The 25,377-nt window shown below is 43.1% G+C and overlaps 1 protein-coding gene across 1 annotated transcript; it reads right to left on the bottom strand.

Annotated features, from left to right (window-relative positions):
• Positions 1–7,977: 7,977 nt before the first annotated feature.
• Positions 7,978–24,121, bottom strand: LOC136641754 (betaine--homocysteine S-methyltransferase 1). Its single transcript, XM_066617768.1, has 8 exons — positions 23,991–24,121; positions 20,208–20,340; positions 15,482–15,600; positions 14,308–14,499; positions 13,540–13,687; positions 12,917–13,099; positions 10,565–10,793; positions 7,978–8,323 (listed from the first exon to the last, which is right to left on the bottom strand). Exons 1-8 carry the CDS (start codon positions 24,018–24,020, stop codon positions 8,131–8,133), a joined length of 1,227 nt encoding a protein of 408 aa, XP_066473865.1. The 5' UTR covers positions 24,021–24,121; the 3' UTR covers positions 7,978–8,130.
• Between the last annotated feature and the right edge of the window lie 1,256 nt (positions 24,122–25,377).

The following is a 25,377-nucleotide window of genomic DNA, read 5'->3' on the forward strand; positions in this document are numbered from 1 at the left end:
ATACCTCTAAACTTGAAGATTATTGTGTTGTTACCAGAATAGACAATCTCTTAGAGCTCCTCTATCCAACCTAGATATGGTCTATTCCTCTTTGGAAAGCAGAGGATTGAGGAATATCCTCACCTTGTTTCACTCATTCTGCTCTTCCTTGTGTACAAACCGTAGGGAATGCACTAACTGTGTACAAGTGTGAACTAGTGAATGCAGACTATCTGCTGCAAAATTACCTCTTTCTATTTGCTTCCAGGGTATGCAGATGTTCAGGTATGGGTGGATACTGGACTGAAAACATTTCACTCTGAAGGGATGCTTGTTGCTATTATTTTTAATCAAAGTAATCTTGCTGTGAGCATTCCAGAGGGGAAAGGCACGCGCGCACGCACACACACACACACGCACACGCACACACACCCCTTTTTGGAGGAAGAGGGACAAGAAGACACAAACAGAAAAGGAATTAACATACATTCTGAGACTTTTGTGGCTGACATTGCTATTGAAACAATTAAAATTATGGGGGTTTAACGGCCATGGTCGATTAAAAACTTTAGGACCAAATGTTTCACCCACATCTATCATGGGCATTCTCACAGAAACAGCTGGTATGATAAGGCAGGCCTGCCTTAGTGGGCTTTTATGTTCACATTTCTCCCCAGTGCTCCCTCCCATCCACTAAAGCAGGGGTGCTCACACTTTTTTGGCTCAAGAGCTACTTTGAAACCCAGCAAGGCCTGGAGATCTACCAGAGTTTTTTTACAATGTTCGCGCCATCATAACATATAACATTTATGTGTACAATGAATGTTGGTGTACCTTGCATAATCGCATGAGCCAATATTGCACAACACAACATCAGCTTCCAAAGTCAACCTGCACTCCTTCTACAACCCACAAACCCTTCCTGCCTCAGGTGCTCTTATATACCTGAGGGCCCTATTGCCTTCAAGTGGCTGCAGCTGTGCAGCACACTCTGCTGGATGCCCAGGCCTTACCCTTAAAGGGGCCACTGCTGACACCACATCTACCTCCTCACCAGATCTTCCTCCATTCCAATACAAGTGGGGGGGGCAGATCTCCATACCTACCAGTGCAAAAACAGGGGAAAGGTGTGGGGGAGGGAAGATCTCTATATAGACATCACAGTAAGACCAGTGCAAAACCCCTTGCACACAGAACCAACAGATGGAAGTTGGGGGGGGCAGATCTCCATACATACCAGTGCAAAAACAGGGGAAAGGTAAATCAGCCCCAGTAGAGTCAACAGGGCGTCATCCCAGGGATGCATGGACAGGAGAGTGGCTGCTCTGCCTGTCTACTCAGGAGTCAGCCCGAGTAGAGTCAAGGGGGCTTCATCCCAGGGATGCATGGACAGGAGAGCGGCTGCTCTGCCCGTCTACTCAGGAGTCAGCCCCAGCAGAGTCAAGGGGGCTTCATCCCAGGGATGCATGGTCAGGGGAGCAGCTTGAGAGCAGCTCCTCTGCCTGTCTACTCAGGAGTCAGCCCTAGTAGTGCAGCCCAAAAGCAGCCCCGACATGGCTCCGGCTCTAATAAGGCACCCTCCCCCCTTCTCAGACCAGCCTCGCCTCTGCTCTCTGCCTCCACAAAAGGGGGCTAGGCAGAGGGCAGTCCTGCCGCAGAACACCCCCACATTACAAGAGCAGCCCCCGACGCAGGGACTGCGGCTGAGGCTCTAACAAGGGGCCCCCAGGGAGGGCTGCGCAGAGGCCATGGCCACTCACTTTGCTCCTCACCTCAGCAGCGCTGCCAGTTTGGAGAGACAGGGCTCCGCGATCGACTCATTTTGCCTCAAGATCGACCGGTAGATCGCGATCGACGTACTGAGCACCCCTGCAATAAGGAATTATGTTCAAATTTGAGTTCTTTCTCTTCAAGGATCTCTACATGCCAGGCATATCATCCCCTCAACACCCTTTTATCTTCACAAAAACTCAGTGATTAAGCTGTAAGACAGGGGTGTCAAACTTAAGCCATTTCTGTCCAATGTTGCATGTTGCAACAGGAATCAAATAAATACACTTGTGGGCTGGGCAGAAATGGGTTAACTACATATTTTAATCAAATTCACCCTTCAAAGCTGCTGAATACCAAAAAATTTTATTGGTATTAATATTTAATACAGAAAATTATCCTAAGAGGACCGCTAAAGTCATATAAATTTTGAGTCTATGCTATTTATTTACTGGATAATAATGTCATACAAGAATGTTTTCACATTAATATTTTGAAAAGTAACCTTGGTTCCATGATGTAATGGAGAATTCCAGTTCTTAAAGTGAGTACCAAAGACTGCCAAGATCATCTTATGAGCTGAGCTGTGATAACGATCAACTCACCTACCTGCTCAGGTATACCTAGGAAGTATATCAGATGTACTGACCGTGCTGAGTGGCAAAAATTACTGCTGCCAGCATCCATAGATGCTATAACTGGGCGTCAATAATTGTGTGCTTCTAGTTTGATATGTTTTACAGATCAATAATAAATTCCATCATAAATTTCTGGCTAATCTGTACTTGTAAAGACAAGTTTGAAAATATGAAATTGTTTGAAAGCTGCATGTTTGGATTTCACAGTCCAAACAGTTTTATTTCTGTCCTTCAGAACCATTTTTGCTCAGGTTCTCTTTTCTGCACTATTTTTTTCCTGTTTCTAATTGACATACTGTTCAACTTAAAAAAAAATGTACCTCTATTTAGAACACCTTTTTCTCATTTTTTTCCCCCGGAACATGATCTCGGAAGCTAAGCAGGGTCAGGCCTGGTTAGTACTTGGATGGGAGACCGCCTGGGAATACTGGGTGGTGTAGGCTTATACCATAGTCTTTCGAGACTGAAGGTTGCCAACCATGTATTTAGAAGTTGCTGGGGCAGCTCAAGCCCAGAAATACAATCAGTACAAATATTTAAATGGCAAGCTAACAACAGGTAAAACAGGTATTTTATCTGCCTATATTTCAGAATATTCTAAAATAATAATATATACTAATATACAGTATTTATATACCGCCTTTCTTGGTCTTTATTCAAGACTTTATTCAAGGCGGTTTACATAGGCAGGCTTATTAAATCCACGCAGGGATTTTTACAAATTGAAAGAAGGTTCTTTCTTTCAAGAACCACTACATTCAAGGTGTTACACTCTGATCTGGTTTAACATTCTGGCCTCCATCCTCCCACGCTCCGAGCAGATGGAACAGCTCAGCTGCAGCTTGTCAGCTGCTTCAAGGTCGCACGGTGCCGGTGGCCTCGAACTGGCGACCTTGTGGATGTTAATCTTCAGGCAAATGGAGGCTCTACCCTCTAGACCAGACCTCCTGCCCACTCTGGGCATTATACACTTTGAAGTAAAATTTCATATTTTAATTTTTTCTTCTCTAAATCAGCACTCGTACCTAACAAGTGCTCTGATTGGTGGAGAGGGAAGAGAAAATGTCTTAGTCTAAGGGCCAAAACAAATGTTACATGGGAGATGATGATTCAAACTTCTACATTCATTTTAAAAAGCAGTCTTGGGCACCCAACTGGGATTAGTGCAAAAGCAAGATGGTGTGGTGAGATAGAATTTCTCCATTCTAGTTCCCTAAATCTGCGTTCGAGATCTCCCATGATCTGATTTAAATATTTCCATTGGTGCTTCCGAGAGGCTTTGGTGGAATATAAATATTGACTATCAAAACGTCCCAGGGCAACGATGACAGTTTGACAACCTGTATCTTACACTAACTATCAGACATAAAAATAAAATCAATTGGGAAATGCGATAAAGACAGGACTGCCAGCCCGCCCAAAGGACGGCCTTTGGCTTGAGACTTAGTTGCTGGTAAGGAAATAACATTATACCCTTCTAGAGTAATAGAACGGATCATCCAAGTTCCTTGGAGACAAATTATATCATATTTTTTAAGAAAAGGTATAAAATCAGGGGCCTTGAGCTTAGAAGCCCAGCCCGCCACATTCCAAGAAAGAAATCTAGCCAAATTGGTATCTGTTGGAGTAGGCGGTTCTGTCAGTAAATCCCTGTAATCTAAAGGGTCGGGATCAATTGTTAGGGGCATCTCGAGAACATCAGATTGTGAGGGAATTGAATGTCTGGGAGTCTGTGGGGAAGTTGGAGGTAACCCCGACAAAAAGCCAGGGACTTGGTGGTGGTATGCAATAGTATGGGTAACAGGGCTAATGGAATCATTTAGGCCAGGATCTGGGAGAAGGGTTTCTGTTTCTAGATGCAGAGAATTCTGGTAAACATCACAAAGTGGGCAGGAATACTCGGAAAGATCTGCTTTAAGATCAGCTAGACAATCAATTATTTTTTTCCTTCCTTCCCGAGGCAAGTCCTTTATAGTTTGTACAGCCTTTCAATCAATCACAAGTCCGTCCAATTCCAGTTGATCCAATAACGCACTAATGTGTGATGCAACATTATTACATCTCTCTGCAGTAGTTGCCATAGGATCTCCTTCTAACATAGCAACAGATGTAGGGTGGGGAAGATGATGTAGGTCAGGAGCTTCCTTCATATTGTGCCTGTTTGACTGAGATGTATTCATAAGGATTGGAGAATCCATCATGGATGGTTGGGCTTCAGGTAGAAGCTCCTGAGAACACGTGGTTTCTTTGAACTGTCCTTCTTCTTCCAACCTCCTCTCTTCAGAATTCTTCAGTAATGCCTCTCTTACCTTCTCCAACACGTTAATGACCCTGTTGTTCGAGGTAAGGAAGTTGTTTTGTAGCTAACACCACTCCATTGATGATGTCCTCCTCCTCAGGGTCAAGACTTAGCAAAAAGGCTTCAATAGTGCCCTTGGAAGCTGGTCCCTCGGTTGGAGGCATTCCCTCACTACTATTTTGTCTTTAGTCCCCTTGTCTAATCAACGATGGAGTGCAGGGAAGTGGCATAACTGCCTTTTCTAGATGGATCTATCTCTAGATGAGATGAGCTCTACCATCTCATCTCAAGAAGAGAGCTCTACCATGAGCTCTACCATCTCATCTCAAGAAGGAACTCTTATCAGCAGATTGTTAGCAGGAGGCACTCTCACACTGGTTTTGTGTCTTTTGTTCTCTTGTTTACAGGAGGGCCAGGTGAGGGATGGAGGCACAACTGCCTTTTCAGGTAGGGTAGCGTGGGCTGCAGCAGCTGATGTCTCCTCTGTCTCTATCATCTCCACTGACGAAGCCCTTTTCAAAGATTCAGCACCAGTCCTAAGTTTAGCAAGGGAGATGGTGAGTTATTTCCTCCAGCTCGTCACTGGCTGCTTTAATTGAGTTCTCAGAGTTAGATCGCGTCAGCTGCTCTTCTTGAGAACTAGTATTACATTTCTCCAAAAGTTTATCAGTTGCCTGAGTCCTTGGTTGGACGCTAGTGTGTACTAGACTTGGTATCCTTACTGTAACAGGTGGGGATGTTAATTTCCCATTTCCAGACAAAGGTGATGCCCGGCCTGTGTCCGTAAAAACTCTCTTAGCCACTATATCAAATGGGCTCTAAAAGTTCCTCATTCTAATGAGCATCAAGGGAATAGTTGGAGTTGTAAATTCCCTTAACAGCCTGGTTTTAGAGGGAGATTCTGATAGTTTTTCAATAGATCCCAAATCAATTTGATTACATTCCAGCCTCAGCAGCCTGGCTAAGGAATCTAAAACTTGTTGTCTTGTGGACCATCGATTAGCATTCCAGAAATTGCACCGTATCTCCAAGATTACTTGCTTAGTTAATAGGCGGCAAGTAGTTATTGTTTCCCCTCCCCTGTGTTCCAAGGCAGTAAACTTAGCGGATCTATGCTCGAGTCTAGGCGATTCCCTCCCGTTTCTCACACACAGCTGGTCTTGCAATTGCTGTAACTCCGCAAGGCACTTGTTAAAGCCTTCCTGCAGGGTGTGAACTTGTGTTGTCACATATCTGATTTCCCTGAGAACACTCAGAGAACCTGCCAACGAGGAGGAGAGCAATCAGTCAATTGGTCCCCCCAGCAGGTCAGCAGGCTTGCAGGCTCCACCCCCAGCAGGCCAGTCCCTCAGCTGAGCTTAATCAGCTTGATTAAGCTCAGCTGAGCTTAATGGGCCCTTCCAGACACTGACTCTCACTCCACATAATGGTAAAGTGCTGGGGGGGGGGAATTATTTAGATACAATCCTAAAATGTGTGCCAGAAAGTCAAGGCCAACTGAATGTATTTGAGTTTGCTTTTGAGTAAATGTGTTTAGGATTAGGCCATTACATACTTACAGCCTGGGCCACAGCACTGCTCTCTAGCATGCTTCCCTGGGAAGGGCAGCTGCAGAAGTGCCAGAAAGCACTTTGCAGCTGCCAAATGGAGGCAGGTGCTAGTGCAGAGACCAACATGGGTAGGTGTGGGTTGGAGAGGTACAGGGTGCCAATAGTGGTAATGTTACCAAAAAGGCTGTTTTGTTTAAGGGAATTATTACACTGCCCTTATTGGAACACTAGGGTCATAGGCTGGGTAACAAGATGGCGTAATGCAGAGAAATTCCCTTTTGCTTAAAGAGGAGACTGAGAGAAAGAACTTTTAATAAAAGATTATAGTTTTACTACAAAAGCACAAAGGTAAACATAATGCACATGGAGAAATGATAGATGTATGTTTCTTGGCCCTAGTACTTGAATCTAGTGTACCGAGCTTTCATGATGGTTGTGTGTAAAGAGTATTTGGTGCATCCGAGGAAATTAGAAAAGGGAAAGGTTGTAGGGAAGGATTTTAGGGGGGCCCTGGTCTGCCAAACCCAGCTGCTAACTAAAGATGGGGAGAGAAGGGGAGAAAAAGGGGGGGAAGAAGGGAAAGAGTTTCAGGCGCAAGATAGTTACCTGTCCTGTAGAGCAGTTGGATGGGGGGAGAGTCCTGTGAAGAGATGCGTTTGTGTTGGTCCTTGGAGAGCCAGAGAGAGCATGTGAGAGGAAACCCTCTCTTAAAAAGGGGTTTTCAGACAGAGCTGAGCTGGATGGTAGCTTGCTTACTACTACATAGCAGGGTGATTGGGATTGTGTAAAACATTGGAAGGATCAGTTATCGGCAAAATTCAAAGGGGTCAATGGCTGGCTTCCTAGATGGGAGAACTTAAACAATACAATGAATCAGCAAAACAAGAAGGCAGTTCGTTTGCATACGGTAATTGGGTTAGGAGACACTTTTGCATACAGTTCTTAAACAGTGATTGGGTTAAAACAATACAATGAATACAGTAATGTAGGAGACACTTAAACAACGATTTAAGATGCCAGACTTCCTCCCATAATGTGTGACCATAGGGAGGTGGTGGTTGTGTAACCATGAGCCTGCGACTTGACTTGATTGTGGCCTGTGTGCTGGGAGAAGTTTAGCCTGCATGATATTTTAGTAACATAACCAGATATAGAGAGAAAATTACAACTAAAAGGAAAAGGGGGATTTTCACGTAACAGTAAGTTCACTAGTGATGAGCACAGAGGCATTCAGGTGCAGGGTGAGGGCCGGAAGGGGGTGAAACAGGGAGGGGTGTAGGGGCAGGGATAGCAGCAGACGCTCCTGGCAGATCCTGTTCTTTTTCTTCCCAGGCCTGATCTGTAGACATGGGGTTGTATATGCCTGCGCCAGCGATTTTGGGGCTGCTGGGGCTTGTCCCCTTACCTTGGGGAGACCTCCAGCAGCCACTTCATTCCCCACACTGGATACAGCAGTGGCTGTTTCAGTGCCACTCCATTGCAGCATAGGCAGTTTGTGTGCTTAATTCCCAATTATTTCAACAGGTTTGGACCATGACAAACTTTGAATAGTGTTTACTTAAGGAAGCTGAAGCTTACAAAACATCTGAAGAAACCAAATCTTGAGTAAGTGCCACTGAAATAAGAGAAAGAAGTTAGTTATGATCAACTGAAGCCCACCAACTTCAATGTTGCATAGTTAAAATTCAAGTTCTTTAGCAACATCCCTGTTTTATGCATCTATGATCCCAAATACAAAGACTTCATGTGTTCATGTTTTATTTTCCATTCAATAAAGAATACATTATTGCTGTTACTTTTAACTTGAAATTAACAAATGTTACCTGTATTTTTTCTACTTAATGTCAGTTATGGATTCATGTAATTATTTTATCACAAACAACTTGCACATCATTTAGGCGTTAATGCCAGATTTGAATTTCTGTTTCTTGAAGAGCTCTTTCAGCTGTTGTTCACTTGTTGCTTCCTTCTGCTGTACCAGCTCAGCATCTCCTTTGGTCACCCCCCAGTCATCTGGGTTTGACAGTGAGGGACAATATGGACGGCCTGAAGCAGGCAACAGATTCTCCCAGTACTCTTTTCTAGCCCTGTGTAAAAAAGAAAAATCCTATTGTATGTATTCTTAATCAAAAGTGTTTCAGCATGTGATAGGAAAGGTGGGGGAAAAATATAAAATTTTAAAAATAACATATTTTCTCATCAGCAGATAGTTAGAAAAGTGTCCAAGGACTCAATTCATTTAAGATCACGTAAGTGATATGATCAGTGTGTTGCTGAAAATTTCATCTCTATTTGAAAACTATGAGTCCATTAAGAACTAAAGCAGTAACATTCTTAAAACCTAGAATACAATAATTTGCATCAAGTTTGAGTCAGTTTTCAAAGCTCTTGACAAACTTTATAACTGTTTCAGATTTATCTGGAACATTTACAATGACCTGTTGCTTAGCTGTAATCAGTAGGAGATCCATGCCATACAGTAGTGTGAAGAAAAGTCAAAAAATCAGAGGCCCCAAGCAGATTTTTTTTCACAAAATGGGTTTCTAGATTCCCCAGCATGTTTCAAACACAAAACGTTCTTCCTCAGAAAAACAGATTAACATAAAATTAAGAAGTCACTTCAATGTTACTGGAATAGTTGCTGGTCTAAATGTGGAAAGTTATGTTCAGCAAATCTGAATGCAAATTGATTGTCTTTGCAAGAGTAATTCAACTATTGAATAAGTCAATTTACTTGGTTCTAATTGTAAGATATTTAATTTCATTTTAGTACTGACTTTAATGTAGGCCGAGTAGGATCTCGCACCATTTTTCTCTGTTTAGGCCTATAATTTTCCCTTTCAGAAATGCTGTTGCGCATAGTTCTGTAGGACAACCAGTGGCATTGCTAGCGGGGTGTGTGGGCTGCACCAGCTGACGTACACTGAGGGGGGTCATGCTCTAAAAATTGAGGTTTTTAGGAATAATACCATAATGTTATATTTGATGTGTAATTTACAGCAGAATGCAATGGAAAAAAACAGGAGTGAATTATCTCCATTCTATCAAAGGTTATGGCCAAAAAACCCAGAAAACAAAAGTTCATGGAGCCCTATAGAAAGTGAAACTGAGCCATATTGCACATTTACTCATGAGTAGGCAAACTTGCTTTAGTCCATCAGAAAGGGCAGGCTGAGAGGAATCCAAAGACACCAGAATAGTCACGATGAACGCAGCCCCCAAAAAACACCTGAGAAGGAAATCCCTTCCTCCAAACTGACAAATGTATTGAGCCCTATGGAAGTGAAACTAAGTCACATGGTCACATTTACTTTGCAAGTACACAACCATGCCTTGGCTCGTGGTCAGGACAGACAAAGGGGAATGGAGGGCCACCAGAATGTTCCTGATCTGATGAACACTGAGCTCAACAAATGCTCCAGAAGGCAGCCCCCCAAGAATAAAAGCCATTAGTTATTTGATTTTTCTCCGTAAACCACTTTGTAAGCTTTTTGTTGAAAGGCGGATATAAATACTGTTAATGATAATAATAATAATAAAACAGGGGCTTCAGCTGTCAAGGTGAATTTTCTTCTTTTTGCTAAGCCAGGTGAATTCTGACAGTGATATGGTTTTAACATAAGAACCTAAATTGAACTGGGTACTGGGAAGGCTGAAAATCTTACTGATTGGGGGGGGGGGACCAAGAAAATTCACTTGGTGGAACAGGACTGGCTTCACCTTAGTTATTTGTTTTATTTTAATTATTTACTTTAATTTGCTTGATGTCACTTCCAGCCATGACATCACTTCCAGTGGGTCCTGGACAGATTGTCATTCTTACAAGCAGGGCCCGGTGCTAGAAGTTTGAGAACTGCTGAGAACCACCTTATTGAATAAGGTGTTAGTAAGTTGACACCCTCGGGGGCAGGGTGACACTACTACTGACCAAAATCAGTTTGTAGGAATAATACCATCATGTTATATATCAATCGATGTGTGATTTCATGCAGAATGCAATGAAACAAACCACATTGAAAAATGTGTACTATCAAAAGATACAGCCAAAAAAACAGCTGGGGCAGGGTATGGTACATTGCCACCAAAAACCAGCAATGGTACATTGCCACGCCCACCACCCGGGGTGTTGCTCCACCCATTGCATGGGAGGAGGTCCATCATGGGGGTAATGCGCTGGCCTCCCACACTGGATGTCGCAAACCCTAGTGACGGCACTGAGGACAACATAGAGTTTTACAAATGCCAAGTCATTTGCTATTTAAGACATCACATATCTAAAGGAAACATGCTTGCTGGATTATTTTAGCACTAGAGTACAATATACTTGCCTTGCTCTGACCCATGGTTTTGTATGCATGCCCAAAGCAGTTCCCCAGCTGCCATGCTTTTCAGAAGCTGGTGATAAAAATCCTCTTTCAGGGGCCAGCTCCTCAGCAATTGCTCTGATATGATACGGTTCAAATCCACAGCACCCTCCAATGTACCGGATGCCTAAATTATAGGCCTCTCTTGCATATTTGTGGACATCCCATCTGGTGAGAATTCTTGGCTCCAAAGCTGTAATTATATGTAATGGATTTAATTTACTGTTCCTTGTATATTTATAGTACTTTGCAGATTTTGTAAAACTGTCATTCTGTTTGAACAACATCAGCTTAGGACAATCTTTGCAGGTCTACTCAGAAGTAAGTCCTATTGTATCCAATGGGACTTACTCCCAGGAAAGTGAGGGTAGGATTGCAGCCTTAGGCAATTATATAATCATTCATTACTTCTTTGTTTCTAAACAGTTTCCAGACAAGGGTAAGAGGTCAACAGCCTCATACCAAATATATACATGTATTCAGAAGTAAGTGCTACCGATGGAAAGTTTAGAGATTCTGCTCAAAATATATTCAAATTATAGTAAAGGCTTGGACCTAGGTACATACAGTCACACACACATATACAGTTCTATACAAACCACATGCAATCTCATATGAATCATGAACCACAGTCTCACAGTTTCATAGCTCTAGATCTACAACTAAAAGTCTAATCAATTCCAGAACATTCCAGCCAAAGGAATCCTTATGTAAGGGCTTTAACTTTGCTTAAATTTGGCTGATGATACACTGTTCTGGGTCAAGTTGACCTGAGCAGAGATATAGTGGGATGTGGGTCTGGTAAACTACCTGGGACTTTCACAAGGGGCTTTATACAGAACAAAAGTTGAGAAAGAAGGACTAAGGGACCAAAAAAGAAAATGGAAATGAGATGCAAAACTTGTTGACATAGCAATATAAAAGGGAACAATGGGGATGAAGCAAGGAAAGTTGGTCTTTGATCTTTTGAATGGGCACATCTCTAAGATTTCTCCTGTTGACTTCATAGTGTAAAAGACAGTAAAAAGATGTCTTTTTAAAACCTCCAGAAAAGCTGCAGTCCATAAGAACATAAGAACAGCCCCAATGGATCAGGCCATAGGCCCATCTAGTCCAGCTTCCTGTATCTCACAGCAGCCCACCAAATGCCCCAGGGAGCACACCAGATAACAAGAGACCTCATTCTGGTGTCCTCCCTTGCATCTGGCATTCTGACATAGCCCATTTCTAAAATCAGGAAGTTGTACATGCACATCATGGCTTGTAACCAATAATGGATTTTTTCTCCAGAAACTTGTCCAATCCCCTTTTAAAGGCATCCAGGCCAGATGCCATCACCACATCCTGTGGCAAGGAGTTCCATAGACTGACCACACGCTGAGTAAAGAAATATTCAACTTTTGGTTGAAAAGCGGTATATAAATACTGTTAATTAATAATAATAATTCTCTTTTGTCTGTTCTAACTCTCCCAACACTCAATTTTAGCGAATGTCCCCTGGTTCTGGTGTTATGTGAGAGTGTAAAGAGCATCTCTCTATCCACTCTGTCCATCCCCTGCATAATTTTGTATGTCTCAATCATGTCCCCCCTCAGGCGCCTCTTTTCTAGGCTGAAGAGGCCCAAACACCGTAGCCTTTCCTCATAAGGAAGGTGCCCCAGCCCAGTAATCATCTTAGTCGCTCTCTTTTGCACCTTTTTCATTTCCACTATGTGTTTTTTGAGATGTGGCGACCAGAACTGGACACAATACTCCAGGTGTGGCCTTACCATCGATTTGTATAACGGCATTATAATATTAGCTGTTTTGTTCTCAATACCCTTCCTAATGATCCCAAGCATAGAATTGGCCTTCTTTACTGCCACTGCACATTGAGTCGACACTTTCATTGACCTGTCCACCACCACTCCAAGATCTCTCTCCTGATTTGTCACAGACAGCTCAGAACCCATCAGCCTATATGTAAAGTTTTGATTTTTTGCCCCAATGTGCATGACCTTACACTTACTGACATTGAAGCACATCTGCCATTTTGCTGCCCATTCTGCCAGTCTGGAGAGATCCTTCTGGACCTCTTCACAATCACTTCTGGTCTTCACCACTTGGAAAAGTTTGGTGTTGTCTGCTAACTTTGCCAACTCACTGCTCAACCCTGTCTCCAGTCCTTATCTATCCTTATCTGGCTGACTTCGCAAAGAACCACAGAATTCTGATACCACTTCATGCAATGGGTCTTACTCCCCATACAACTGTAGCCTTAATTATGCTCAGTGTATTTTGCCTTTCTCTCAGCTTAGAACAAAAATTGTGTCTTACCAAAGGGAAATTCTGGTAGATCAATGAAACCCTGCTTTCCACAGTCGGGTGTATGAAAAGCAAGCGGCTGTGACATCAGGTGAGCTTTTAGTTTAGCAGCTGCCAAGCCCTCCTTCATGAGTTTCACAGTTTTCAGGCAGGTATCTGGGTCAAAATGGCAGTTTACTCCAACAATAGAAGCACCTAAAGAATCAGAAGGAAAGTCTTGTGTTTTTCAATGATGCAAGTTCTAATTCCAATTGCAAAACTGATTTGCTCTCTGCATGGAACCCTTTTTGATGTTATGCTTTCCTAATTGCACTTATGCATAAGGTTAGAGGGTTGTCCAGGTTCACTTCAACAGAAAGAATACAATACAGGTGCAAAAAGGAAAGAGTAGCCAAGCTGAGGTCTATGTGTGCTAGCAAAAGGACAACTGGGGCAACAGAACAGAAAAGCGTAGTGTGAAATTAAAGGGATACCACATCTCTCTGTGATCCAATATGTCTTCCCTCCCACATGCCCTCTTGTTCTACCTTACCCTATCTGAGATGTACATAATGTATAGGTTTTGCTCAGCAGTATTGGATGAACTGAAAAGGAGCTATTTCTCCCCAAATAACAGATAAGGGAAATAGTCTTACCTGCCTTTACAAGTCGAACAGCACATTCTCCAGGTGGTATGCCATGCATATCACCTTCTGGACCAATGCACATAGTAGCAGCAACTGGCATCCCAGATTCTTTTAAGGTTTCAACTGCCCATGCAGCTTCTTCAACATGTTCAAAATACTAAAAATAAAAATTGAAAAGAAGAGGTAGACTGAAAAGTGGTTAAGGACAACATGTTTCCTCTGTTATAAAAATTTGAAAAATACAAATTAAAAAACCCATTATGTCATCAATTTTTAAAAACATTTTCTTTGGAAAAAGTCATTTGTTTGGACTAGTAGGCTGCTTTGAACCTGAGAGTATCAGGTTACATTTTACTGTGTATTAATTTCAATAATGTATGAGAAATTAGAATGATGGAGGTTGAATATACTAGCCACAAATGAAGGCAGTGTATTCAGTTTTATCATGTTTTGAGCCTGTCATGGAGCCAAAGGAAGGATATAGTTACAAAAGCATATGCTGAGAATGGTCTCAGAATATGGAGCAATGCAAATGCAATCCATCTGTGTTTTGAACATTAGCTCCAAAACTGAGCTGAGTGGAGGTATAGTATGGTAGAAAGAACACTGCTGCAGATGTGATGGCAAGTAGGCTGCTTTTAAAAGATGACAGGCAACAACCCAAACTCACAAGCATCAAGTTTTAAAGCCCCAAAACAGAAACACCTTGATGATAAAGCAACATCAAGAAGCTTGTTATTCACTCCAAGAGCTCTATTGCTCCTTTGATTAATTTACCTCTGCAATTAAGAAGTCCACATTTTTCTGGGTAAAAACTTGTAGCTGCTTTCGAAAGACTGCTTTAACTTCAGCCTCATTCTTTCCACTTAAGTATGATGGTGTTTGGCTGACTCCTCCAGCCACCAATGCATCTCCTTCTTGAGCCACTTCTTTTGCAATGTCACAACCAGCTTCATTCACTTTCTGGCCCTAAGTATGAAAACACCATTAATTTTTACACCATGTGTATACCTACATTGGTATTGAATAAAAAATACTTGAAAACTATGCATGCTTTTCAACTAAGGTGATTCACATTTAATCAAGAAAAAACAGAGGTTTCTAAATAAAGCAGTAATTTTCAATAGTGGACAGTTTAAAGGGTTTCACTGGGAGCATTCCTGATTTACCTGTGTAAAGAGAATAACATCTGGTTGACTTCCAATTTTTGCAGTATGAAAATGAGCATAGAATGCTTGGAGAAGTGTGACCTATCATTGGAATGTTCAGTTCTTGCTCATCATGATGGATGACATTTGACTGAGGAGAACTGGCAGGTAGTGAATGCCTCATTATGAGAAAGAGTAGTTCCCACAGCTGCCACTAGGGCTTATCCTGGGGAAAGGGGGCAACTGACCTGCAAAAGGGGGCAAAACTTCCCTGCAGGAGACAGTGGTGGCTGTGCTGCCACTGCTGCATCACTATGCACTATGCAATTCAGGTAGGATTGGCCATTATAGGGAGTGCATTGCTTCCTAAGCTGGTTGTATGGGAGATCCTAGCTAATCAGGAACATGAGGACAAACAGACCTATTCAGGACATTGGTTCTCTCTCATAGAGTGCAGGATTGTCACTTTTGCAGCAATCCCTTAGAAAACAAATCACTTGAAGGAGGAGAGCATTTTCATTGCTGACAAACCGTTTGCCTCCACTTTCAGAAATAAGACATCATTTATGTTCTAAAGGGGCAAGAATATCCAAGGATAAACACTTATAAAAATGTTAGAAACAAACAGTTTCAGTTTGAAAGTTAGTCTTTGGAGACACCATCCATAATAGGATCATCATACCAATGCAATGTACAAAGTTAAATATCTCTGAATGGCCAACAGGATTTTCCTATCAGTAACTGGAAAATGCAGCCCTTGGCAGTTCCCTTTCTCATATAACATGAAATAAATTGCTACTCACAGAAAGTTTATCAGCTACGTAGTTTCCCCTGTTCTCTAGCTTGTCATCACTGGCATAGAAGGTGAATGTTTGCAAAACATTTGATCCAGCTCTAAGAAATTCTCGATGCAGCTGACGAACTACAAAATATTTTTGAAAAGAGATCTGAAAAGTCAAACGTACTGTTGATAATTGTGCAGTGACTCCTTTTACATTGTTTCCTTGCTGTGTGTAGGGTCCCTGCCCTGGAGGGGCCTGAAGCAGGCTTGTTCCACCCCCAGGGAGGAGGTTCCAGCACCCTTGTCAGCCTCCCTAGCAGAGCTCCCAGACCTGGCCTAGGAGAAGGCGCTGTTTACCTCACAGCTCCCTGCTTCACACTGACTGCCTCTCATCCCTGGCCTCCCTGTTTTATGGAGCAAGCCTTAAAACCTGCTTAAGGCAAGCAGCCTTAAGCCTGCTACACCCTGCACCCCTTAGCTACGCCACTGAGTTGCTACAGGCTAAGGGCCCAATCATATTTCCTGCAAGTTCATAGCATCTAGTGCCACTGCTGGAATGCTTGCTGCATGCTGGGCGGGGAACCAACCAGCCCAGGAGAGGTAAGGGAAGATTTTCTTTGCTTATATCCCCATTAGCCACCTGCTGCAAATGACACTCCTCAGTCCTATGCTAGCTATTTAGTTGGTATGAGGAGACCTGGAGGCATTATGAAAGGGGGTTAGGATCTCAGTGTGTTCAGCTGCCATTGAAATTCTCCCCCTCCTACCCCGTGCCTAGAACTGCCCATAATCCTCCCCTGTCGCACCTCACCACTTTTGAGTGGGCACAGACCTAAGGAGGCCCATGTCAGGCTGCCTGGGCTGGGAGTGAAGTTAGGATAAGGCGGCATAGCCTGCTGCCATCTTCGCCCCCCCCAAGTCCAATTCTCCACCCTCCCTCTGCCCTGTTCTGCCCACTCCCCACCTCAAGAAGACTTACTGCCAGCCGGTGCTGGAGGAGCACAGGCTTGCTGTCCACATGGTGCAGAAGCTGAGTGCCGAATGGTGCTGCCCCTACAGCATTGCACTGCAGCACTGATACTATGCCCATTTAGAATTGGGCTCTTAATCCTTTACCTCAGTGCAGTTGTTCTGACAAGATTTCCCCTCCCAATGGCCACTATTTACCCTAGGAGGGAAGCTGCAATTGGCCCCAGCAGAAGCTTTCCTGTTGAGGCCAACAGAACTGCAGGGGAAAATTTTCATTGGGACTATAATTGGAGGGAAAAGTGTTAAAGAAAAAAAAACTTCCTCCATTGCCATGGTCCTGATTCCTCCACAGTTGCTACTTTACAGTTTTAAAAAAGGAACACACAGACACTGGTGACAAGATTAATGTCCAATTTGACCTGCAGTATGTAAGTGGTATATGACTAATGAAAATGGCATTTAAAACTGTTAGACTATTTCACATGTTGGTCCCATTAGAGTAGGATCTGAACCAGGAAGACATGTTCACGTCTCATCTCTGCTAAGGACTAATGTAATGTTTGGGTGAACCCACTATGTCTCAGTCTCATATGTTCTGGAAAAAAAGGAATGAAATAAAATAGGAATAAATGCTCTATAGCACTGTGAAAATTTAAAGAGTTATATAATAAATAGGATTCAAATGATAATGATGAAAAACCTCTATATTTAAATCTGAAGTGGTAAAGGAAAGGCATAATGCATCACATCTTTACAACTCAATTCTAAGCATGTCTGCTCAAAAGTAAGTCCCACTTGGTTGAATGGAACCTTCTGCATGTATAAGACTGCAGCCTTAGTCTCCACTTTAATCTAGTCTTTTGGTGCAATGTGTATCACCATTTTAAATGTGTATGGAAGAGACCACTATTTGCCTCTAGCCAGCAGCAACCCCATTACTCTGAATGTATACATTTTGATACAGTAGAGGGCACTGTTGTGTGCACAGAAAGATCACTCATTAGATCACTTATACAACAATTTCTCTCTACTGAAATAAAAGTTTTTATTGACTTCCATGTAAAATGTATTTAAAGCCATGGTACAAGAATAGCAGTCTTGATAACAGCAGTTAAAATTTTGCTTAAGCCAGCTATTGCACAATAACTAAAGCCAAGAGCATAGGGTATATTGCTTAACTTTAGGACTCTTGAATTTCCTGGCACCCTGAACTGAACTGCTATCCAGTTGCAAGGTCACTTCTAGGAATTATTTTTTCACTCAAAGACTCAAGTCTTGAGCCATGCAAGTTTAAAACGATTTAAAGTTTAACATTTGAGATCAATATTTGTGAGTTTGGAGTATCAGCCTCTCCCAATGTGTCTTGGAGTCAAACTACACTTTGCATTAGTAGCATACTTTGCATGGACCATGCTTAGTTTTTCCAAGCAAATAGCAGCATTCCCTCATGGTAGGGAAAATTTTGCCTTAGGAGAGATACATCTTTAGCCATTTTAAGGAGATTTATAAATGGGGCTGCTGAAGTATACAGCACAGGTAAGCCTGGCAACATTGGAAACAGAATATTCAAGAGATTTGTGGATTAGCTCAATAAGGGTGTTTGTAGTTATTGTAGGACTTTTCTTCTCTATGAGTGCTAACTGGGAAAAGAGACAACTTTTAAAGTGGTTTCTATTCTGCAGACAGAGAACAATTGTCTCTCTTCATGTCAGCTTTTCCAGGGACTGTTGCTGTAGTTTCTTTTGCGCCTTTTTAAGAGTGTGAATCCTTTGGGGACAGAAACTAATTGTTTAGCTTTGGAAACCGCTTTGTGGACTACTGTTATTGAAAAGGAGTATATAGTTTTAATAATAATAAGTATTTGAATGTTTTCCAACTGTGGAGAGCAACCAGTTAAAGAAATCTGCCTAAAGGCTTGTGCAGTCTAAAACCTCACCCTTGCTTACCACATTTGTCAAAGTTGACACAAATTATACCCAGGGAGTCCTGAGTAGTGTCGTGTGCCCAGTCTCACTAATTTGACAACTCTCTGCAAGTACAGTGTTTGTCACTTTAGTCTCAATCATGAACATATTCCTCATGTGTGCAATTCATCTGAAGGGAGTTTTTATAAAGCTAGGCCCAAAAGCCTACAGACCCTTTCTGGTAGAAGTTAATATCGTACTTTAGAGTGATTTGAAGGTAACTCTGCAATTGGAAAAAATGCAATTTTAATATTTAAGCTTTTTATATTATAAAACAATATTCTGTATAAACCAATTCAGAGTGCCATGAAATGTGAAAGTAGTTACACTTCAAAGATGTTTAAGCACTTAAAGTGCTATTATAGTCTATAGGTCTAATATGAGTACTCAACTGTTTGCAGTGGTACTAATACACACACACAGTGCTCACCAGCCCCATTCTAGCTAAAATTAGTAATGACAAAATTTGACCGAAAGCAATGGGATGAATTTTTTGATTAAAACATTTCTGTTCCAGCTTTCTGTCCTTAGAGGACACTCCAAACAATTTAAAATGCACAAATAAAATACAACAACATCAGTATATCACAACTGATCTGTTGCACTGGTTTCAAAGGTACTTGGAGCGCAACCCAAATGGAGCACTTGGCCAGCACAAGTCTCTTGCGCTGGTCCAAAAGTGTTGTGAACAAGCCATAAAGCATGTTGGTGATGACTCTCAAGCTAGACCAGTGTGAGGATGTGTGCTGGCCTCCCTGTGCCAAATCTGGACCTGGAGGGGTTAAGTTCACGCTGGCCAAAGCAGGCCAGTGAGGGTGTGGGAGAGGATGGAACGGAGGCAGGGAGGGACGTAGGATTGGGATGGGGGAGGGCAGGCTGGGAGATGAACCCCTCTGGATCATGCCAAAGACCCATCTAGTCTAGCTTCTTGTATCTCAGTGGCCCACCAGAAGCCTCAGGGAGCACACAAGACAACTAAGACATCTGCATCCTGGTGCATCTGGCATTCCGAGGTAGCCTACTTCTAAAATCAGGAGACTGCACATACCCATCTCAGCTTATAACCTATGATGGACTTTTCCTCCAGAAATCTGTCCAATCTTCTCTTAAAGGCATCCAGCCCAGATGCCATCACCACATCCTGTGCAAGGAGTTCCACAGACTAATTACATGCTGGGTAAATAAATATTTTCTTTTGTCTGTACTAACTCTCCAAACACTTAATTTTAGCAGATGTCCCCTGGTTCTGGTGTTGTGTGTGAGGGAAAAGAACATCTCTCTATCCACTTTATCCATCCCCTGCATAATTTTGTATGTCTCAGTCATGTCCCCCTCAGGCGCCTTTTTTCTATGCTGAGAAGCCCCAAACAATGTAGCCTTTCCTCATAAGGCTCCAACCCAGGTTCAGGCCCAGAAAGGGGTGGTATTGGCTGGAACAGCACAGGCTGAATCCTAACACCCACTCCCACTGTAACACTCCCACTCCCAACACCACTGTAAGGTTCTGCAGCCTTACACAGACTGCTCAGATGTGCGCCAGCAAATTCGGTGGTGTAGATCCAAGGAGATCTGTAGGATTAGCTGGGGAGCAACATGGGGTAAGGGGAAAATATCCCTTTACCCTGAGTTGCCCTCCAGCTGGCATCTACTTTGCACTGGATACAGTGCAGGCCACTCAGCCTGCCTGTTCCAGCGCAAATTAGTATTGGGCTGTTAGTCCCGACTAACTTTCTCAGGGCTGGGGCCAACATGTGCATTCTAAAGCTGAATAATGTGATATAAACCACAAGATATACAGTTACAGGTACAACTAACCTGCTTCTGGGTGTTCTATTGTGGCTTCTGGTGTCCAAGGTCCAGCTTTCACATAACCCCTTTTTTCAAGAGCAATGACAAATCCTCCATCCCCAATCACAATTTCTCCAGCATCCAGACGTTCCAGAATACCCTAAAAACAAAAAGTATTTGAAAAGTGCTTTAGACTAGAAGGTTCAAAGTAAATCACTTTTTCTGTGTAATCTTTACACAGTTGTGTAAAGTAGGTCATTATTATTAGCTTCCTATTGCAAATGAGAGGGGCTGAGACCGACTGGCTTGCCTAAAGCTGTCTAATAAGTTCAAAGGAGGAGTGAACTTGGAACCAAGGGCTTCTGATTTGTAGCTCAGTATTCGCAGCTACACTACTAAAGCAAGAGAAATATTTTAAAACTACAGTGAACCTAGAGTGTTGCAACATATATTTTTCAAAGCCAAAGTTATACAGGTTGTGTCTCGGCATCCGTGGGGGTTCCATTCCCAGAACCCCTGTAGATGCCAAAAATTGTGTTATATGAAATCAATTTTAAAAAAAAAGTCCCTTTACTCAGTGGTTTAAAAGTAGCCTTGCTTACCATTGTAATGCAGGAGAGTGGCAGCAGGTAGGCAGTCAATCTGCTTAGTTCACTCTGAGGCAAATGACCCCTTCCCTTCCCCCTGAAGTACACAAAAAAATGCAAAAGGAATGCAAAGTGGAGGTGATAATCACTTCCGCTTTGCATTCATTCATTCATGCTTGTTCCAGGGGGAAGAGGGGGTTGCTTGCCTCAAAGTGAACTGAAACAAAGTTGTTCTAAGCCCTTGGAGAGAGTTTGAATGATTGCCTGCCACAGCTTCCCTGCATTATAATGGTAAGCAAGGCTGAGCAAAGGGATGTTTTTCCTTTAATTTAAAGGGCCCTTCTCATCAGGTTGAGATAGAACTGTGGGTGAAAAATCCGTTGATAATTAGGTTTTTCCTATTTGTGTATTCAAAAAGCCCAATATTTTTTAATGGCATATTGCAACAGCAGTATGGCAATAGTGCTGCAATGTTAACTCCAACCTATTGCACAACAGTAGGGGAGGCAGTGGCAACCAATTACAGAATCTTTGGTTGATCATTAATCTATCTTGCAGATCAAATGATTCTGTGTTCAAATGATTCTGTGTTCAAATGATGAACACAACTTCAAGTAGCAAAACTTGACAATAGTACTGTTTTGACAAACTGAAGAAGAAAATTTATACTCCAATTAAAACTGCAAAAGTGTTAGAATTGCCATCTTTTTCATATCTTAATTTCCTGCTACAACAACCAAAATCAAAACTTAAAAACGTTAAGATATGATCTAATTACATCATCCTCTACCTTGGAATGAGGAGAGCAGCAGAGTGGGGGTAGCAGCAATGGCAGTCCCATCTGTCCTCTTAAACAGTCATCTTCCAGGGGCAGGGTATTTGATCCCAGGCTGTGGGGGGGGGGCGGGGGTTGCCACCAGCAGGGGCAACACCAAAAAGGATGTTTCCATTGGGTTGTCCCTTCACAGGGGCAAGGACCTCTCCTTTTCAAACACTAGAAGCCCTTGTAAGGAGCACATGAGGGTTTTGGGGTGCTGCCCTATGAAAGGAGTTGGTGGGTCATTCAGGGCTCTTTTCTTGCTCCTCTTGGCATTTATGGGTGGTGACATTTCTGCACCTCAGTCTCCAACTATGTGCTAGGTTATCTGTCTGAACACAAGCTGTATGTAAAATACCAAATATTTTCTTTGTATTGACTTCCTTTCAAATTTATCACTTCACATATAGCTATAGCTCCATTTCACACATACACACCTATCGTCCAACTAACAGATTCTCCACAAGTCTTACTTTGTGTCCTCAAGTCTCACCAGCACAAGAGTTAAAGAGTCTCATGTAACAGTACCCTTAGTTTCCTCACTGATCATTCATAATATTAGACAGATAAATAAATTCCTTCAAAATTACAATAAATTGAGAGCTTAAAAGCAGCTAAATAGTATACTAGCAAAGCTCTTTGATGTCAGTGAAGATTTGCAGATTCACATTTTAGTACATGAAATGGGGAAGTAACCAGACATTCAAGTCATGATTCATCCAGACTTCTAAAGCAGGGATCTCCAAACCCTGGCCCGCGGGCAGCGTCTTGTCTCCTGAAAGCCCCTGGCCCACTTTGCTGAACATGACTGGAACTATGCTCTGGTTGCATCTGGAGGGTGTTCTAAGGGCCAGAGAGGTTGAATGAATGAGCCCATTGATTCATTTATTCACATGTCTAAGTTCTATCTCGAATTCATTTATATAAATTTTATATAAAAAAAAAATTTTGGCCCTCAAAACTGTGCCAGACATTTGATGTGGCCCTCTGGCCAAAAAGTTTGGAGACCCCTCTACTAAAGTATCCTGACTAAGGCAAGTATACTTCAGAAACAGAAAAAGAGGATCTCATCATAAATCAATTGCTCGCTCACCCAGCTGTTCCAAGAGCAGAAAACACTGTTTTGCTGCAAGTCTAGCCCATACATGAGGCCAACTGAAGAGGTTGCCTCAGCCAACAGGTTGGAGAAGGGTGCCCATCTCTGCTGGTCTACTTACCTCCGCTGATCCTCCTGCTTTCTGAATTGGAAAAGGGGGACAGAGAGGAGCTGTGGAGGGGTGGTCTGAGCTAAACATTGGAGAGTGTGAAAGGCAGAGGCTGGCACATCATCAGGTAAGGGAAGCAGCACTTTGCCTGCTGCCTCCAGGAGGTTTTATTAGGCTGGTCCCATTCTGCCAACAAATAGACCTACAGCATGGGTTAATCCAAATCAACAGTTCAGAACACACCAGGTGCTTTCCATTTATCAAAATATGCCAAGACAAGTTACATTTCTTACTTCCACCCAACGTCTTCTCTCGTTGCTTACTCTGTTAGCACCACTGACAGTTTGTTCCAGCTCTTCTTTGCAAGGGGCCTTGCAAGAGAAGCGTGTGTATGTGTGTCAGGGTGCCCAGAGGCCCTCTTTTCCCAGAACAGGTCCTCTTCTTTAGCCTCGTGTCCTCGAAAAGAACTTAAATGCCCTCCTTTTCCCTGTGAGGTGGCCCCTTCAGGCACTGCATAGCTTTCTTGTAATTAATAAATTCTATGTAAAATGACATGTAATATAGTTTTAAATTTAGTAATAAGTAATACAAGGTGTAATTGACAAGGCACACCATGTTGCCAGTGGGGATTCTCATCCCCCATTGGCCCTACTAATAAATGACCCACAGCACAATCCTAAACCAATTGTCCACCAGAGAGGTAAGGGCTATGAAACTCCAAGGTAAGGGAATAAATATTGCCTTACCTTGAGGAGGCCTCTGTTGACTGCCCCCCAAGGGCAGGATGCAGCACATGCCCCAGTGGCACAGGAAAATTGGTTAGCATTGCGTCCCCAGTGTTTAAAGCAGACATTTACAACCACTGTGCTGTGGCACAATAGTGTGCCACGAGTGGTCCACAGGTGTGCCACAGAAATTTGGGGAAAGGTCATTTATTAGTAGGGCCAATGGGGGATGTGGGTCCCCACTGACAGTATGGTGTGCCTTGTCAGTTGTCAAAAACCTGATTGTTATGTATGCAAGTTAAGCAGGATCAAAATCCTGCATAACGTCAATGCAGGATTTCAGTGCCTTTTGCAGGAGAGACACAGGTGCAGCAGGGAAGCCGGGGATCCGGTCTTTAGGGGGGGGGGAGTACGAAGAAGAGCGTGTGGGTTTCTCTGCAAAAGAACCAAACCAAGCAAGCAGCCGGTTGCTTTACCTTCTTGGAGGCTCCTGCAGCAGGTGCCATGACGTCCCTCCTGGATCCCAGCAGACTGTGCAAGATCCCTGCTGTGTGCCCTACAAACAGCCACGCAGGGTCGGAGCGAGAGGCGCAGAGAGGGAGGCGAGCCAATCTCAGGCTTTATATCTCTTAGAGGGGCGGCTGGGGTGGGTGGATCCGGAGCTGAGCGGGCGTGTGGGCCGCCCATTGGGGGACAGGGCAGCTGCCGCGCTCCATCTATGTACAGCGGCTTCTGCCGCAGGCGAGGCTGTGCGGGGACAGGCTGCGCTGCGCCTCCCTCCAGCGTAAAGGGATCTCCGAATTTGGCCGAGGGGGAGGAAGCGTGAAAGTACTCGTGCCCTCTTGAATGGCCGGCCACACTTGGCAGACTCAAGAGCAGAGCGACACATGCAAAATCCGCGTGCTGAGAGTCCAATCCTATGCATGTCTACTCAGAAGTATGCCCCATTATAGACAGTGGAGTTTATTCCCAGGAAAGTGTGGATAGGATTGTAGCCTGAGACTGCAATCCTATCCGCACTTACCTGGGAGTAAGTCCTATTGACTATAATGGGACTTCTGAGAATACATGCTTAAAATTGAGCTCTAAGTGAGGGGGGGGGAAACAACCGTTATTTATTTATTTATTGGATTTGTATTCTGCCTTTCTCCCCTAAGGGCACCCAAGGCACCATGACCAGGAATGAGAGATTAACTTGCAACAGCCACCAGCCTGCTCTAGGAGGAGGGATCTAAAGGCTCAATCACTTATCTGTTCACTTTTTTTTTTTTTGCAGAAACTCCCGCCCCCCCCCCCCAAAAAAAAACCCACCTGTTTTTATCTAGGTATCCAAAAGCATGACATTTTTTCAAGGCTTTGTACAAAGTTGGTTGGCAACTTTTCAACAACAGTGCACAGGGTGACCAGATACAATAGAGGTCAGAGTGCCTATACTTTTAACCATTGTATATGGTTTTGACTGGTGCAACTCAGCATGGAAGGGTTTAAAAAAGCTGCACCTGTCAAAATACCCTCTTCTATACAATGGTTAAAAGTATAGGCACTCTGCCTCCCCCCCCCCAACACTTTGCATGGGAGAAGGCTCCCTAGCAAGAATGAATAACAAACACACGCACACAACAAAATCTATTGGTGGTTTTGTGGTGCCACACAAGTAGGGGACCAGATACAATAGAGGACAGAGTGCCTAAGCATTTAATCATTGTATAGAAGAGGGAATTGTGGCAGGTGCACCTCAACATGGAAGGGTTTAGCCATTTCTGCCCAACATTGCATATACTCAATAGGGCTCACATGTGTACATCTTTGGGCTGGGCAGAAATGGATTAAAAAGTTGCACCTTCCAAAATTCCCTCTTCTATA

Source organism: Tiliqua scincoides, chromosome 2 (genome assembly GCF_035046505.1).
Source record: "Tiliqua scincoides isolate rTilSci1 chromosome 2, rTilSci1.hap2, whole genome shotgun sequence".
NCBI lineage: Eukaryota > Metazoa > Chordata > Lepidosauria > Squamata > Scincidae > Tiliqua > Tiliqua scincoides.

What these genes read in the sequence shown, in the direction of transcription:
- LOC136641754 (XM_066617768.1), bottom strand. Translation starts at nt 24,020, where the DNA reads ATGGCACCTGCTGCAGGAGCCTCCAAGAAG. An exon ending in TGTTCGACTTGTAAAGGCAG is followed by an intron (nt 13,100 to 13,539) that starts GTAAGACTATTT and finishes CTGATTCTTTAG; the next exon opens with GTGCTTCTATTGTTGGAGTA. An exon ending in AAACCATGGGTCAGAGCAAG is followed by an intron (nt 8,324 to 10,564) that starts GCAAGTATATTG and finishes TTTTTTACACAG; the next exon opens with GGCTAGAAAAGAGTACTGGG.